The sequence below is a fragment of the Siniperca chuatsi genome, linkage group LG24 (assembly GCF_020085105.1).
Source record: "Siniperca chuatsi isolate FFG_IHB_CAS linkage group LG24, ASM2008510v1, whole genome shotgun sequence".
NCBI classification, from domain to species: domain Eukaryota; kingdom Metazoa; phylum Chordata; class Actinopteri; order Centrarchiformes; family Sinipercidae; genus Siniperca; species Siniperca chuatsi.
Window position 1 is genome coordinate 4,428,379 of NC_058065.1, and position 18,850 is coordinate 4,447,228.

Sequence of the window (18,850 nt, forward strand, 5' to 3'; positions counted from 1 at the left end):
ATTTCTGATTTACTTACCTTTTTATTTAAATTTTTTTCAGGATACTATGACACTGAACCTTGAACTTCTTAATACTAGCTGTTTTTCATGTTTCCGATCCAGCAGCTGAAGCTACTGTCGCACAGAGTGGAAATTAGCAATAGCGTGATAAGCTAAAGGACTGAATTGTGAAATTCAAAAAGAATTTATAGATAAGATAAAGATAAATAGAAACATAATTACAAGTGTAGATTTAGAAGCACAGACACAACCACATACATAGAAATCTATCACCCCCAAACTTCTCATACTGTTTTGCACGTTTCCTACATTGAATTTGGTCTCATCTTTCTCTGCTGTGAAGGAGTTTATAGTCAATCAAAGAAAAAATACATAGAGTTGCTGCCATTATTTTCTTTGCAATGTAATGACACATGCAGTCTTTATGATGCAAAAGTAATTGTTCCTACGTAATGATCATTAATGGATTCATTATCACGGCTCTGCTCTCTAATTTTACGATGCAAAGCACTGAAGAAAGAAAGAGAGACTGAAAGAAAACCAACCTAGTGAGAGCTCCTGCTGTACTTTGACATATAGTTGTCAGCTTTACATTGGGCCAGGCTGGAGGTGGGTGTACAGGGTGGAGTTCATAAAGAAGAACACGGGTTTATCACATCAGAAAAATGCACGTTTGATGATTTTCTCGCACACATACTTATTTTGTAGACTCTACAACCGTTAAAAAGATTAAATTTAGTGTGAAATGCAGGGAAATTATATGCGGCAAAGTAACTTAATTGCACACTGTCATTATTTCATAATTGTGGTCCATCATGGACTGCATATTTGCCACCAAGCCTCCATTATTCACACCACAGTGCGAAGTGGAGGCAAACTGGAATTGATTCTGTCTGAGTACACAGACCCACAGCTTTCACACGGAGAGGCCTGGAGCACTTAAACATAAGTCTGGCCATTTTTCGACCTGGACCCTATTTTCTTATTTCTATCCATCTCGCAGATTGATTCTGACCAAAATCTCATCAATTGCTTTATTATGGAGCTACTTACATCTTGTTTGTCTGGGTGCAGCTTTCCAAAGAACTCCTAAAAGGCCAGTGGACTCCAAATATTCTGGAAAGCCCCCCAAATCATGCATTTCTCAACACTTTGAGAAGGATTTTGGCACGTGTTGTTAAAGAAATTAAAATTATATGACAGCATAGATTTTTGGCGCAGTTGTGATTTTGACTTGATTGTTGCTTCACCGCCTCTTATTTTCTCTTTGCTGGACAACTGCAGCTGTTCTGCACATGTGTTGCCATGTGAAATACCAGTGAAATCTATACGTTACAGAGTGAACTGTGAGCAGGTTGAGAATGACCTACTTTTTTGTGTTTGGGGTTGTTTTTTTTACATCCAGCGTTATGCTTTAAATCTCCTCAGCGAGGGACTTTAATTTGCCTTCTTCATCTAACATTTATTTGTCTTCCATACGGCTGTGCATCAAACTTAAAAACTTCTCGGCCGATACCACTTTAATCTTTATATTAGATAGTTCCTGATTTTAATTGAAATATTGCCTTGAGCTTCTAGCATCTTATGTTATATGTAAAAGGATTTTATGGAAAAACATTTTTATATTTCTCAATGGTATCAAAAAATTTTATATTTGGGTATTGGTACTGAAACTCGGGTATTGTATCCACACTAGCAAAAAATAAATAAAAAAGGCGAAACATTACCCAGCTCTTGTTGAGAAAGACATATTTTTCATCTGAGCATTAATCTCCTCAGCCGAAGGGCGTTTATTCACTTTCTTAACCCAACATTTTTGTGTCTTTTGTGGATACATTAGAACACTTTCATGCATCTGTCATCAGGGTGCTGATGCTCTGAACTTTGCATTTATGTTTGTTTGGTTTCAATGTGATCTCAGAACAATGTTTTTGTTCCTTTTACACATTGTTCAATCCATTTTCAGTTGCTCTGCTTACGAGCATCATTTAAGTTCCTAAAATGTACCATCTTGCCTTTGGTGCCGTGCTTATTAACACCTTCTATAATGGGATGTGGGATTACAGACACCACAAACAGACCTGTGGCCCGTCACGTGTCTCAAACCATAGCTTTTGAAGCCCTGATCTGGAGTACGAGGGGGAACAAAAGGTTGTTGAAGGACGACCCATCATCCCCTAACTTTTATCTGCCTCTATTTCATCCACTAACAGAAAATAATTTCTCTGTTTGCTTCTCATGTTCCTTTTCAACAAGCACGCCTTTCACATTATGGTGGAGGTAAGAGCAGTTCAATTGAAGTTGAAACACTATTAGTTCCCCCCCTTTTTTGGGTTCAGAGCTTGGTATGAATTCTCCACCTCAATCTCAGACCACCATTTTGTTCTTCTCTTTGCTTTTTCGACAGCTTTTTGTTTACTCGGTTCGTAACACATTCTTGTCTGTTTTTTGGTTTTTTTTGTTTGTTTTTTCTGCCTGGGTTTACTGCATGGATGGATTTCTTTTGTGTTCCCTGCTGAAAATGTATTGTGCATGGAAGGAAAGTAGCCAAAATGGCACCGAATGCAGCCCCCTTTTTTGTATGAATGTCCACCTGTAATGTTTATGTAACGTATTGTGTGTGATGTGACCCAGTTTCCAGAATGGTATCTGCTAGACCTATGGCTCACCACGTTTTCCATGCAGAGAGACAGAGCAGAAGTGTTTGAAACTGAAACTGCACCATGCTTTTCCATCTTATATGCAGACTGAGGAGGAGTACAGATACATTTTGCATAAGTAGGAAAATTTCCACTTACCTGGAACATTTTTCAAGTCAGAGTGTAAATTACTTAAGTACAAGAGGAGCATAAGCCTTTGCAAATGTACTTTGGCTCAAAATTTATCACACTGGAGTAGAAGTATGGCTGCAGATATTACTGAAAGTCCTAATGTAAAAAAGAGTAGGTAGCTCACTAAATAAAACCCAGACTGTCTGAGAGAGTTTACACCCTGGCTTATTGTCGGTCCAGGCTTCTTGGTTAGCTCTTTTTTTAAGGTCAAGATATAACCTTACGATATGAGTTTTGGGGGCTTAAGTCCAGAATAACTGCCCATTGTTTTTTTTATGCCTAAAAATCAAACTTGGCATTTGGATTCTGTTATGTCTACGTATACTTATCTGCACCTAAACCCAGGACAAACCAAACCAGACCTAATGGACCTGTTCTGATGTAATAGATGATGGTGTAACCTGATTAGGCCATGGGAGATGGTTTAGGGTTGGGAAGAACGGCGTGAAGCAGCAGATTCTGTTTTCCTGTTTCCTGTGGTCTGCTGACTAAGTGTAATGCGCCCCCGTTTGAGGCCACGGCGCCCTGTGATCGGACAAGGGATTCAGTGACTCCCGGGGGAGTCCTGGCTGGGCCGGGCCGCCACGTCAGGCCAGAGCCCGGAAGACAGACAAGACTTTCCAGAAACAGTGCAGACGCAACGAAAGAATAGAGTCCTGCACTAACTTGTTTGCTGTGTGGATGCCGTGTGGATGGTAGTTGAAACTAGAAATGGGGCTAGAAAAAAGAAAAGTAAGAAAAATTTAGGCACCAGATAGTTTTTAATTCAACTCAACCTCCTTTCTCCTCTTCATTGAAAGGACCACAGCGTATATTCTCACATATACAAAACAGCATTGAAAACAGATGTAGAAAAACATTTCTGTGAAACTATAGATTTGTTATTTTGGTTAGTACAATGTGTTCTTGAAGATGTTTTTCAAGGTGCCAACTTGGGACCGTTTGGGCTGCTCAGTAATCCAACCTCAACACCATCGAGGGTAATTTCCCCCGTCATTTGGCTGGCATTCGGTGTGAAAGCAGCGCGTAGAGACAGCAGGTCTGCCTCGCAGCTCTGTGTTAGAGGGAGAAGGCTTTAAGTAAACACACCAGTTCCCACTCGAATCCTCCATTACCCCTTGCACTGCCAGGGAGCTAGTGAAAGACACTGACACTCTGCTCCATATTTCATCCAAAAAAAACAGAAAATAGTTTTTCCTTTTTATACTTACAAAGCTTCTTGTTAAATAGGTAGACATCTGTAGCTGCTACTACAGTAATGTGTACTACTACAACTTCCACTCAATAATGGATTTGACTGGATGAAATATCATTATCCCTGAGGAGCAATTTGGTCATTTCAGGAGCAAATAATACCATATAAATTAGGTATTAGGTACTTACAAGACTAAGAGTCTACAGCCATGCTAGCCGCTCTGTGAGGCTGTACTAACTTCAGCATTCTAACATGCTCAAAAAGACAATGCTAACATGCTAATATCACCATCTCAGGTTAGCGTGTTAGCAAGCTAATATTTGCTAATAACCTGATGGTGGCGTTAGATGAAAAATCAAGGGATCAAAATCCTATAATTTTGTCCTTCCTGGACAACAGCATGGTGTACCAGCAGGTATAAATCAAGAACTTACTGAATTTATTGATTTTTCTTTTTCTTTTTCTTTTTTTTTAATATAAGGAGAATCAGATTAAAAGATAAAATCTCTGCATCTAAGACACTTTTCGATTTTCAGTCAAGCAGTAGTACCTTCTTTTTGTGTGAACTAAAGGCAAAAGTTCATGACCAGGCCTAAAATTTAAAATCGATAAAAATCAAACCCATAAACGCTATTAAATGATATACAGTTTGCTTCTGTAGCCACAATAATCTTGTCAAGACAGGCGGTAAAAGCTGAAGCCACTTCTCTCTGTTTTACTGCTCATGCAGTTAAATGCTTCTGGGCTTTAGCTCATTTTTCACAGTGGGAAGATTTCCCCGGTGTTTGTCTTTAAGAGAAGTTGGGTGCCATAACCTCCACAGTAAATTGAGCAGAGTCAACCTGTGTGTGCTGAAATGTACCTTTTTTATGCCTCACACAAGCAAAGAGAAGTCATTGGTGTAAGTGTTGTTTCCATCTATTAAATATTCTCTGTCACTCGTATCGGTAGCAAACCTTGTAACACAAAAGGGGGACATTTTATGGGAAGTTAGAAAAACAGACTCGGATTGACGAGCACTTTTGATATATTGTCACGATGTTTGAGTGGATCCTGTGGGCCTCAGGGTCTTGAAACTTGCTCCAGCTTATCAAGCACCTTGTAAGCCTTCAGTTCAAGTAAAAACATGAACATTGGCGGCGTTGTAGGGGGAACGCTTTTTCTTTTTACTGACAGCAGCGATACAGAGGCATAGAAGTGAAGTCGAGATTTTACAGCAGCATATCTGGTTTCATCAAAGGCCATCAGTCATGTGCTACTCTTTCTCCTCTACCTTCTATCCTTTTGGAAATGTGACTCCCTCACTGCATGCTTCTTTTTAACCCCCCACCCCCCCTCTCTCTCTGTCTCTCTGTGCTCGCTCGCCCTCTGTCCTTCTCTGTAAAGTCACATGTGAAAGTGATCAGCTTAATCCCGATCACCAGCTGTGTTTAACCTACTTTAGATTTGGAACACTTTGCTTCCTTGCTTTCACTTGTTTATATGGGATTAGCATGAACACACAGCGCATGCATGAGGTTTGACCTGCCAGGGTTAGACCATTTATTGAACCATTTATTCATTTGAATCGGCCCTGCTTCATATTCATTCATGTTGAAGGCTCGTCTGTTCTTTATGTGCCTTGCTCAGTGGCAGTCAAGGTTTTAGATCTTTCCCCACTTTTCCTTAGCAGCTCATTGGATTCAAACTGGCAAATTTCCAGTTACAAACCCGCTTCTGTAAATCCAAGCAAATGCAGCCCTGAGAGGTTTAATTGAATTTGAAATTAATAAATCCAAACCCTACTTGGTATGCTGTGTCCTCACTGCCAAAAAACTTTGCAGTAATAATAATACTAAACTTAAACATGGAGCACTTCCTAGACCAGACTTTCCAAAGTGCTTCAATCAAATAAAGGAAACAACAGACCCATAAAATAAAAAAAGCAAGTCAAAAAAAGCAATGAGGCACCACAACATAAAAGATAAAGAAAGGGGCTAAAAACAGCATGTTGGCAAAAAATTATAGGAGAGCATCATCACATAAAAGTGAGTCTATAAATGTAATTTGTAAGATGTGATTTAAGATGTGAAGATGATAGTGATTCTGCTGGCCTAAGCTCCTCAGGCACGTTAATGCTGAGCCAAAAGCCCGGTCACCTTCAGTGTAAGCCAATGCTATTTTAATGCCCCGCAAAAAAAAAAAGAATAAAGAATAACACTGTCCTCTCCGTCTTTTTTTCTTTGCCCTCTCTCTACAGGATCCAGGGCCCTCACCCCCGTCCCCCGTTTTGGGACACAAACCGCTGCAGCTGATCGAGGTGAAAGCCAGGGGGCGCTTTGGATGTGTGTGGAAGGCCCAGCTGCTGAACGAATACGTGGCCGTTAAAATCTTCCCGATTCAGGTATTATACTGGGTGTTGACTTCTGACCCCTTTCGTGGAGTGTGTAGATAAATTAGTCTTTAAAGTGTTTAAACAATCAAGTAAAGACAAACAGAAAGCTCAAAGATTTAATAAAGAACGTAAAAAGCAATGAGGCATCGCAACATAAAAGAGAAAAAAAGATGAGCTTGTTGCTCACATAAAGTAGCACTTTTTCCTTATTTCAAACTTTGTTTTATATTTAATCATTTCCAACACTACTTGACACCACCTTACTTTTCTTCTACAAGCTATATTTGATGCTTTTGTTAATTAGATGGCTTGATAACAGCAATAACATCTGTACCTGTCTCTCTGCTCTCTTCCAGGACAAGCTGTCTTGGCAGAACGAGTATGAGATCTACAGCGTGAGCGGCATGAAGCACGACAGCATCCTCCACTTTATCGGCGTGGAGAAGAGGAACAACAACCTGGACCTGGAGCTGTGGCTCATCACCGCCTACCACGACAAGGTGCGCTATCGGGGATGGAGATATACCACCAGCAAACTGCTGAATTTATTCTTCTTTTTTTTTTGTTGATTCACCTTTTGTTTTATAACATGAGGTTAAGGTAGTAGCTAATATTTTGAAGAATATTAACTCTGGTAAAGGCTTTACTCACATAGATTGTGTTCTGAAGGTTTTAGATTACTCAGATTTTAAATAGACGCCTGCATCCTTTTCACCTGTACATGCAACTAAAGCTAATTAACTGATTTAAGAAGTGTTAAAAAACGAACCAAAATGTGATTTTTAAAACAGTTAATAAGCTTGGTTTAAACCTGACAAGCTAAGCTAAGCTAGCTTTAACTCAACACTTTCTGCAGCTGACAGACATTAGACAGGGAAAGTATCAGTGTAACAACAAAGCAGTTAGTGGTGCATCCTTGCATCCAAAATAATTTAATCTAATGTCTATCGGAAACCAAGACAAATAAATACACAGCTGAACAGTCGGTTATTTGTAAAATTCAGACACATTCACATCCTAAGAAAAAAGTGTCACAAGTCCAAAAGACCAAACTATGCTATTAGAGAAATCTGATTACTGACCAGCTGCATGTAAACGCCCGTTTTACTGTTTACTACTTTCTCTGATTTGCCACTACTAACCAGGTTGTTTGTGTCCACAGTATTATAGTGGTCTTAGTATCGTCTCATGCTTATTGTACAGATAAGCTATAATCTATGATGATATCTGTAAGATCTAAAAACCTCCAGGGCAGGCAGCTAACAGAGTTGTAAACTCTAGGAAAGGGAAAACATGCATGAAACCTCCACATTGTATTGATTCTGTTTGGTGCCTTAAGAGTTAATCCATAATTACGATATACTTCATGCTGTTTTTTCTTTTTTAAGCCTTGCTTATCCAGAGAAGGTGTGCTTGAGGTTTGTTAGCCCCGTTGTGCTTCACTCACCCTCTCAACCACAGTCTTTGTAGCATTTGGGGCTTTGAGTGCCTCTGTGTTTTGAGGGTCATTACCGACAAAGTGGAGAGTGATTCCCGTACGCTTCACTTGCTTGAATTTCCCAGCCAAGCCAAGAATTTGAATCACTGTGCTTAAGAAACCAACACTGGGTGAAAAAAGATTGAAAAATTAAAGGTTGTGGGTGTGGCAGTGAGGCTTTAACCCAACAGTACAACTCTTAGTAAGCCACTTAACCCTGCTGCAGCTTTACAAGTCGTACTCTGATTTGTAGAAGCTCTCCAAATAGAAATAACATTGAAGAAACATGTTTTTAAAGGAGTTTTAGAAAAGGTCATACTACCAGCAATATATCAGAAGTTTTAGTGCCTTGTCAAGCATGCACTGTAATTATTTTGTAGTGAAGTCTTTCAAGGATACATAACTTAAACTTTAAACTACAAAAGGCTTTTCCTTCCTGCCAGAATTTGAGAGCAGGTGTCAAAGTGTTGGCCACCTCAGTTTGGACTGAACCTTAGCTTGTGTAACAGCTGGAGCAGTGATTGCAGAGTTCAGCGTTTCCTTGACAGCTGATTTATGCCTTGATGTTTGATGCATCTAAGCAGCTTTATGAGATTTGTAGTATTGGTAGCATGCAGTGGCTTGCTTTTCAAGGATACAAGCTCCTCCAAAACTCCCTGTATTTTAATCTTTTCATATCTTGGACAGTGCATAGATATTAATACTGCATCTATCAATGAGTGTCTTACAATGGTATATTGTCTGATTGGTCATTTTCACAATTTAACAGAAATTAACACCACATTGAAAATACTGAATGAACCCAGGTACAAACACACACACACTGGAAAGCATTTCTCCAAAAACAGGACAACTTGAACTGATCAGATTTGATTTTTTTTCTACATCTGTTGGAGCTGTCTGCCCTCTAGTGGTCACTCTGGCAACTACGTCTGTCTTTGGCCTGCCAGAAGTGACCTTGTATCATATTGACATGCATTATGTAAGAACAGAGATGTTGTATAAAGGATAAGGAATGAAACAGATGCAGCTTCAACATTAGGGTTGAAATCTTGGCCATAAATTTCTTCTTTGGAGCCAAATCTCCCATTATATTTCTTTTTTCTTTACTGTAATATTTATATTAACGCATGTCTTCAAATGTGACCAGTATCTAATGATGCTCAGCAGCCATACATACAAAGAATTTTTTGGCCGCTGTCCGGTAATGAAAGATGTATCTCTGCAAAGTAAAATAGTGCAAAAACTATCTGGAAATTTAAGCAGGTCTATGCTGATAAAGAGCCTATGTGCTCAGCAATCCTTCCCTTGATAAATGGAGATTAAGGAACAGTGATTAAACACCACAACAACAAGCAGATAAATGAACAGCATTTATCAGAGCTCTTATTATTCACCACGAACAATAAATGTGCAGGAAGTTGGCTTGGTGACAGAGGTGACCAAAGGACTTCACTGTGGTTTTAAGAGGACACCCAGTAGGTAGTAAATTTTATTTATGAAGCTCCAGACGTCACTTCCCTTTTTTTCCGCTGTGATAATTATGCTTAAAGTTTCAATATTGAATTGTACAATCAAGCAAAACTTGGATATCTGTTCCTGTAGAAGCCATTATTATGATTATTTTATTGCAGTCCCTTGTGAAAGACAATACAATACTACCAACAAGCTTTAGTGAATTTCCATCCATTAGGGATATTGCTGTTACCATGGAAACATTGCCTGCTCCAGCCATCACTATACTATTATCAAGCATTATTTATTCTTGCAGTTATTTGGTATTATTGTCGAATCACTTTCTTGACACCACCCACATTTCTACATGCATTGAGTACGTAATTTCACAGTGAAAAAAACTATTTAGTTTTATTTAATAAATATAGAAAATATTATTTCGGGTCTTTGGTCTTTTTTAATTTGTTTAATCCTTTTTATTTAAGAGCTTTACTTTCTAAATAGGTAAAGCATTCTTTTTTCTTAATGACTTTTTTGGCTGTAATAGCCTGCTATTTTGGCTATAGCTCCGTTAAAAAGCGATAGCAGAGAGATGACGGCTTTTGCCACAAGGGCGCCCCAAACATTATTAAACTGTTGACAGATGAAATGTAGTTTGTTTGTTTGCCAAAATGGATTTGTGATGTTTTGAACCCCCCCTTATTTTATTTTATGCTTCTACTGCTAGATCTTTGATTCTATTCTTAGCACTTTAAAACCTACCAGGCTTATTGAAAATGTCTATAAGGAAAATGGACCGGAAACTCAGATGTCTGACATCTATTCCTCTTTCTCTATGTAAACACATCTTTTCTCTCCCTGTCTTTCCCCAGGGCTCGCTGACAGACTACCTGAAGGCCAACGTGGTGTCGTGGAATGAGCTCTGCCACATCACTCAGACAGCAGCCCGCGGCCTGGCCTACCTCCATGAAGACATCCCGGGACACAAGGACGGACACAAGCCCTCCATCGCTCACAGGTACGCTGTCGAAATACCTGGGAATTTATCAGCTTTTATCAAGACATTGGGAGCATTTTGACATGCTTTGATTTTGGCTACAGGAGTTCTACACTCAGTGATCAGTTAGACTGAAGCTATTTTCCTTGTTTCTTTTTGTGTCTTAGGGACATTAAGAGTAAGAATGTGCTGTTGAAGAATAACCTGACAGCCTGCATAGCTGACTTTGGCCTTGCCCTGCAGTTTGAAGCGGGAAAATCAGCAGGAGACACACATGGACAGGTACAGTTTACAGTTAAAGGGTAAAATATTAACTACTCATCCACCTCTTTCACCGTATTTCCTGCCTTTTTTTAGGTTGGAAACTGGCTTCTCAAACCAACAAACAAATAAAAGTGGTTGTAATGGTGGCACCTTTTTTGATTGGAGTCCTGTGTACTGCGGGGAATGTTACTGAGTCACCATTATCAATATTAATTTGTGAAAATACCTGACAGCGCCTATGGGTGGCAGTGTGGGCCAAAAATTTAGTAATGGGGACTTCTTTCGTTCTGTTCTTGCATAGGCCTCGAAGGTCTGGAAAATATTTCTAAATAGTGTTTAAACATCTGAAGTTGATAACAGATTTAAGCCATGCCCAGTGTATCAGTTCTGTATCATACAGGGATCAGTTTACAGATCCCTGTATGATACAGACACAGTTTAATCCCCACAATTTAATCTCATCTGTTTTGTTTAAGTGAACCCCGAGTTTTAAGTCAAAGAGAGCCAAACTGAGACAACTTCGCTTTTATTTGAATGTTTTTAATGGTAAAAAAAAACCATGCTGAAATCATGTCATTTGAACTGACTGTTTTGGTTTGATGTATCTGCCAACTAAGCAACAACACCCCTCGATGACAAGCATCACTTTTCGTCGTCTCAGCCCTTCTGTGAGATGTCATGACTTTCTTCTTCCTCGCTGCTTGTGCTTGATTTTCTGTTCATTTTTCTGTCCTGATGCTTACCTTTGACCTCTTGAACGGTTCCCTTTGAACCTGTAGGTGGGAACGCGGCGCTACATGGCTCCCGAAGTCCTGGAGGGCGCCATCAACTTCCAGCGCGACTCCTTCCTGCGTATCGACATGTATGCCTTCGGCCTCGTCCTCTGGGAGCTCGCGGCGCGATGCACCGCCGCTGACGGTGAGGCAGGATAACACTGCAGTCAATTTGTTGTATCCAGTGTGGTTTGATGTCTGCACACTGTGTTATGTTACTCCAGATACATTTTAATTAAAGACATGTGGCTGTGTGTTAACAGGCCCAGTGGATGAGTACATGCTCCCGTTTGAGGAGGAGGTGGGTCAGCATCCGTCTCTGGAGGACATGCAGGACGTCGTCGTTCATAAGAAACTGAGGCCCTGCCTTCGAGACTGCTGGCAGAAACATGCGGTGAGCAATAAGAATAACGTTTTGTTGTTGTTGAGTTGTTAAGGGACTGTTCTTTAACTGGATGGTCACTGGCTTGATTTACTCAACTTGTTGTACCATATTAAATGTCAAATAAGTCTGAAAAAGGCTTTATTGAACGTCTAAAATGTAGTAGAAAACCTTAAATATGGTCTCTTTTTTTGTTAAGTTTTTAACGCTGTTTACCACATTAGTTTAATTTTGAGGCAAATAATCAGATGTAGTTAGATTCTCACCTTTTAAATCCCAAACCAAACAAAAGGGATCATCAGCTCAATGTTGATCTGCTGCTCTCTCTCAGGGTCTGGCCATGCTTTGCGAAACCATCGAGGACTGCTGGGACCATGAGGCCGAAGCTCGCCTGTCCGCCGGCTGCGTCGAGGAGCGCATCGGCCAAATGCAGCGCCAGGCCCCTATCATCGGCCCTGAGGAGATCGTCACTGTTGTCACCATGGTGACCAATGTGGACCTCCCGCCCAAGGAGTCCAGCTTATGATTGGCCGATCAACCGACACCGGATGAGCTAGCAGAAACAAGGATCAACGCGAGGGGATGAACAGCCGACCCTGGTTGGTTGGCGTAGTGGATTTGTTTTTCTTTCTTTCTGTTTTTATCGTTATCTCTCTCTCTCTCTCTTTTTTTTTTTTTTGTTCCTTTAAATGCGGGCCGTTACTCGCATTCAAGAAACACCCTGCGCCCACCTCACCACATCAGTTGATATCCACCTCATTTTGATATGTGTGCCTGAGGATTTTAACATTTTACCGGTCGAAACTTTCTCATCCCGAGCAAACGATTCAGGATGTTACAACGACGTCACCGAGTGATAGTGCTGACATGCTGGGACAAACACTTTTATCATGTATTGTTTTTATATACATACACTCACATAGGAGGGTGACCTGTTCTGCTTGGTTTTCTACAGAGAGAGAAGATCTGGCAGATAAATTTCACAGAACTCAGTGCATTTTAGTGTAAAAAAAAAAAAAAAGAAAAGAAAAGAAAAAAGACGAGCACCTGGCTCTGGATACATTGCTGTTTTCTCGTGTGCGTTTTTTTTTTTTTTTTTTTAACGACTATCGTTCTGCCAATAAGCAACGGCTTCTGAATGTTTATAGTGTAATGCTGCTGTACATAGTGTATTATGGACCCAGACAACTTGGTAATCAAGCTTATTTTAAAGGGGGAGGGGGAGGGGGTCCATTTTCAAGCATTACGATGATAAAAACCATAAACCTCCTTCAACCAGGTATACCTCACTTCAGATGGACACAGTTTAAATTAGTCCCTCTCCCTGTTCACAATCATAGCTCACACTTTCCACAATCTTGGCTCTAGACATCCAAACAAACTGCTGTCAGCTGTGACACTCATGGGTAATGTAGTCAGCAAAGCCTTGATATACATTGCCATACACAACCGTAATCACAAGTGTTTCTCCCTTTTTCCTCCCCTTTCTCAGTCTCATGTTTAGTTTTGCTCCACTTTGATATTTGACTGAATAACAACTTTTCCCCTTTTGTTAGATAATGGGGGGGGACGACATACCCCCATGATGAAGTTGTCGTTTAAAGTGATTTTTCCGTTTTGGTTTGCCGTTTCAGCTGTCAATGGAGTAATAATATCTATCGCTGACAAGCCTAATTTTGACCGTGAGATCTGGATATACAGTATATGTATTTATATCTGTCTGGATTAGCGCTGGGTACCAACTAATTATAACTTTTTGATATTTGGTATCTGTACCAAATCAGAAGGTATTAAAACGCTTCAAGATTGTCAAACTCTTGGAGCGTATTCTTCTTGTTCTTATCATTTTGTGAGATCAGTTATGTGTGGTCTTATTCTATTTAGAAAAAGCAGATTAACAAAATAGATCATCCAATATGTAGAGGTATCAGATTTGAAGTGTAGTTTTGAGGAGGTTTCCAGGGGTACCCAGCCCTACTTTGGAGTTATACCTGTATTTAGTTGAGCCAGCTTGCTTTTGATTTGATTGCACACATCTTTTTTGGATTACTATCAAGAGTTTCTGCTCTCTTTTGATACACCTCAGGAATCTTTGCTACTCATCACCTCCTCATCCTCCACCTCTTCCTCCTCATCCTCACCTGTCTCGGACTGGAATACCTCCTCTCTCACTGATTCTTACGCTTCCTCTCTCTCTTTCTTGCCTCATCTCGACTTATAAGGGTTTAGCTGTGCTGTCATGCTCAAAAACAGTGTCTCTGCTCTCTTTAGGACCAGTCCAGATTTAATCTTAACACTACTCCCAAACAGTGAAATTGTGAGCTTTCATCTGTTCTGTCTCTTGAACCTGGTTGAACCTTGCCAATCCCTATGCAGGTATTTATTTAGTCCTAAGTCTGTAGAACCAGCCTAAACCTGATCAGTTAGTTAGCAGGTATTTATAATCCCTGTAGAACCAAACATCTGGTCTGGCCTTAACTCTGAGAGCTAGTTGATTTGCCAGTGTTTCCACTATGTGTTCACCGTTCAGAGTTCTTGAGCAACTGATCAGACCTTTCTTGCTCTGAACAACTAGCTGGATATACAGCATGCCTTGTGTCTCTCTCCAGAGTTAGACACAACCTGCTCTAAGTTAACAGATTCAACAGTTTTCACATAAGAAGTAGGTGATTTAAAAACAATAAACTACCTGAAAATATTGGGTTTGAATTTGAAACGACCGCACGGCTAACTAGCAAGTTGAGACAGGTAATCTCTCTTTCTCTCTTTCATCCTGGTGCCATTTCTACGTATCCATATTAGTTACTCTTGTAGATGTCAGGCAAAACGGATGTATCTGTCATTGTTGTGAATGCAACAATGACATTTTTGAGTTTTTGTTTCCTCTGAGGGACGTTGAACATTGGTGCCGGCAGACCTGCAGTCTCTCCTCAAGATTTGGGGGCGGTTTCACAGGATACAGTCTAAAATCAAGCTTTTTAAAGTCAAGTGAAGCAGTTGGAATTACTTAAAACATGAAGAAAGTTCTTTCTACCAAACCATTTCACATTCAGGGCAATACATAATTATCCTTTCTTTATAACACACTTTAAGCAAACGCCGTACTGTAGTGCTTGAGGAAATGAAGAGCCAAGTAAAATGCTAAAAAATGAAATTGATTAGTGATCATGTCTGGACAGGGGAGTCAAAGCAAGTTCTCGCATTCTGCAAAGCAAACAAGTCTAATTGAGTTAAATATTTGTTTTGAGCGCTTAGATGTACCCCAAGTATTCTGCGAAAACTGCTGTAATTATTTTAGTTGTAAAATACAGACCTTACAGGGCCAGACTAGCTTAATATTAACAGTTGACCTGATTAACAAAAGGCCTTTTTCCACCAAATAACCCAGGAACTAGAAGAACTAAAAAGTAAAGGATCTTCAGAGTTCAGAAACTGTAAAAGTTCCTTGAGCATGTTTGTTTTTTTCCCCGCTACACCTCTAAAATGATGATTAGGTAAATCTGGAGGAAGTGAACGTAGAAGTACGACAAGTTTGAGATATTATTTCAGCGCATTATAAGACTACTGCAACAACACAGCAAACCTGAAGGAAGTTTAAGCCATCATGTCATTTACTAACTGTAGCACGAGTACGATATTTTCACAGATATCGCTTCCTTTGCTGCTGCTGTTTTTCAGTTAACTGCTATTAAAAAACAGCCATTCTCTCAAGTCCTCATGAAGCTTAAGCAGTCAGGGACGATCAGTACTGCAAAGCCCAGCAGCCCTTCACTAAGTACTACCTCACTTACAGGGATTTCTTTGGGGTAAAAAGTATGGCAAATAAACCAAAATCGTAACCAGGTTCCTCTAGTAGAAAAGCGATTAAAATTCCCAAGTTCTTAAACTGGGGGAAGAGTTCCAGTTTGGGGGATTCTTGGAGTAAACTCCCATTTCTCCCCATAAGTTTGAGACAGAAGCTAAAAGGTTAAAAAGATGTTTCCTCATTTTTGCCGTGATGCGTTATCTTGTTCTGTGAACATTTTCCATTATTGTACAAGACTGAACGACAGCAGAAGGCTGCTTATTGAAAAGGATCATTGACATCTCAACATATGCTAACTGGCACAAACGTAAAGGAAAAACACCAGTATTACCTTTTTTTTGTCCCCAAGTTTGTACCCTCAAATGCAAAAACAGTATTTCAGCAGCCAAGTGGATTTTAAAAACAGCCTCCAAATGTTTGGTTGGTTACCTGCCAAAGTGGCTGGTGGAGTCGACAAACCTGCCAGCCACAGCAAAACAAAACTGGCCAGCATTTGGTAGGCGGTCGCAATTCCAGTACTGTAGGTAGATGGTGGAACGTGTTCAGTGTTTGATAGCTTGACTTTAAACTGTGCTTGAGAAACCGACCCAAAACCGACAAATACCATTCAGGGATTCAGTACTATGCTTTTCTAAGTTCTCGCGAGTTATATGCAACCAGTGCCGCAAATTACCCTACACTTCTGTAGGATCAGCTGCAGGAGTGACTTTCAATAAACACACACACAAATAACTTGTAGCATTTTAATTTTTTTTTTTTTAATCCGTGACCTTGCATATTGATATGTTGTATTTATTTTTTAATTTACAGGCCTGAAGTTTTGGGGATCAGAGCTAAGGTGCAACTCGAAATAAAGTTGTAAGAGTTGGCACGATTTATGGTTGTTGTTGGGGGGTTGGGGGTGGGTCTTCGGTTGTAATTCAGGAAATACTTTCATTAATTCAAAAAGAAAAGATATAAACTGTAACATGCTTCTTTCTATTCAGTCTATGGACAAATGACCGAGAATGAATGTTCTTCAGACTCCTGAATTCCAGTATTGTGTGTACTTTGATGGATTGAGCCCGGCCCTGTATAACTTTAGAGGGCTTTGCGTTTGGCTGGTTTCGTGTGATTGTGCCCCGTCGCTGTAGAAATTAGTAAAACCAACGCACTCGGAGATCCATTCATACACCTCATGGTTTTATGGCTACCTGCTGAAGATGTGAACCAGTACCTGCTCTAAGGGCAATGAACTAGCAGGCTGACGATATGGTCCAACCAGAAAGAAAAGAAAAGACAAATTTTGTGCATTATTTGATAGTTAATTGTAAAACTCCCAAGTAGGATTTGAACCTCAACTGTCCTGTTGTACTAGAAAAAAGTACCAACATCTGCTTCCTCTGTCTTTAAGAAGCATTTCAGTTTATCCAAAAAAAATGTCTTGCTCTGTTTGCTTTCCTTCAGGTCTTGATCTTAGCAAACCTATTCTGTCTCAACTATGGTCTAAATATGGTCTGAATGTTGTCATTTAAAGGTGTATGAATGGGTTTTCTCAGCATGCAGGCTTTACGTTTTTCTATCTCGACTTCCTCCAGCCCAGCACGTCACATTGCTGTGCATATAAACTACCAGTGAAACATTTGTGTCTTGTTGCCCCCACTATTTTAAGCAGTCTAGAATCTGTACAGACATGAGAACATAAATACCTGTATCAACTATATACTCTGAGCTGAATCTTTATAAGTGCGTGTTGAACTTCAGTGTTTCCTCTACATTCATTTATACTTTTCTTGTGTTCTGACTCAGCAGCGGGGCTTGGCCCGGCTGCATAAAAGTTGTCATTCACTATGCGAAAAATTACTTTAAGTATAGCTTTGTGTAACCTAAAAGTTGGGGGCTCAATGGAGTACTTTGTAAGGCATCCAAGAAAGCACTAAAGGTTTCCTTAGCAGAAAATAAATGACAAACATTCAGCCCAGGGCGTTCCTCAAGGAGCCTACTTGGGTCCCCTGACATTTACATTTTGAATAATCCCCAAAGCTCTATAAGAGCAGTTGCAATACTCCATATGTGATAATGCAATCACCCACTACAGGTATTTCATTCCAGCATCTCAATCTCCTGCTTTATATCACTATTGGTAAGAATTTTAGAGGAAACATTGAATTCCAATGACCTCGCCGCCAAGACTGTCTTGGCAGCAGGAAGAGTCTGGTTGCCAGGCCTAAAATTTCTACAAAAACAAGCAAACACTACAAGCATTTTTGACCCCACATTTCTTGAGGCTCTTGAGTTGCAGCGCTGATCCAGGATCTGCCAACGCAGCCTCTAATGGTAATGATGCTCACAGGGTTTCTGGGAAGAAACTGATAAATCAGATAACTTTTGGTCATGAAACTTTAGTGGGTTGTATAAAAAAAAGTCTCTAAAGTGATGAAAATGTCTTGTTTCTTTACTCCTGATACATGTGACTGTACATTTTTATGTTCCTGACAAAAAATGTGAAAATAGGACAAGAAACTAAGCTCTTGAATTTCAAACTGGAAAATGTTTAGGAAGTACAACAAAAGTATCCCGCTAGGTGTTCTTGAACAAGAGTGAGTTTTTACCAGCTCCAGGGATTCACACCCTGACCTCTGACCTTTGACCTCCCAATGAAGAGACACAGGAGGATTAGAGAAAAAAGAATTCCCTTCGAAAAGTATTATAGCAGAAAAAACCTTCAAAAACCCTGGGTACATTATCACAGAGACAAAATTGATCCCTGATCAGCGCTGTGACTCTCGGCTAATGTTAGCCGGCCATGGTTTTTATCAGCTGAAGTGATCCACGTGATGTAAATAAATGTGTTTTTAGATTGTGGATGTTGATGTTTTTCTTTGTTTTCATTGACAAAATCACATAGCCTGACTGAGATTACTTCATTCTTACTTATCTGAAAACTGCAGTTAGAAGCCCTTTATTTGACAGGTTTGTAATTTCCTGAAAATAACTAAAATTTAAACCCAAGTAAATATTAATTATTCTTTTATTATTTGAAACTACACTGTGCATTTTCCCTGTAGTAAGTCGCACATTATATTTCTTTCCTTTCCAGGAAATGTGTGAAATTATTAGGCTATTATCTGGAAATTAAGGACCTGTAAAGCGTAGGGTAAGATATTTCGCAGAATAAGGTTTTACGTACAAAACGTACATTGACTTCATAAAATATAATTGAGTTTAAATCAGCCAATAGGGTAGTAAGTACTCAGGCCAGCTACAATATTAAAATAGATTTTACAGGCTAACAAATTAATACTAAAAAAAGGGAAC

The 18,850-nt window shown here is 39.8% G+C and overlaps 1 protein-coding gene across 2 annotated transcripts in view; it reads left to right on the forward strand.

Annotated features, from left to right (window-relative positions):
- Positions 1-18,397, forward strand: part of LOC122872371 (activin receptor type-2A-like) — a 45,397-nt gene extending 27,000 nt beyond the window's left edge. Inside the window, exons 5-12 of one of the 2 annotated variants that reach the window (XM_044188535.1) lie at positions 2,257-2,280; positions 6,266-6,409; positions 6,757-6,900; positions 10,205-10,350; positions 10,497-10,611; positions 11,373-11,511; positions 11,630-11,760; positions 12,080-18,397. In XM_044188535.1, the coding sequence (XP_044044470.1) occupies positions 2,257-2,280; positions 6,266-6,409; positions 6,757-6,900; positions 10,205-10,350; positions 10,497-10,611; positions 11,373-11,511; positions 11,630-11,760; positions 12,080-12,274 (1,038 nt within the window). In that variant the 3' untranslated portion in view covers positions 12,275-18,397. The remainder of the gene's footprint in view (positions 1-2,256; positions 2,281-6,265; positions 6,410-6,756; positions 6,901-10,204; positions 10,351-10,496; positions 10,612-11,372; positions 11,512-11,629; positions 11,761-12,079) is intronic. The other variant, XM_044188536.1, reaches the window with a different exon arrangement.
- The last annotated feature ends 453 nt before the right edge of the window (positions 18,398-18,850 follow it).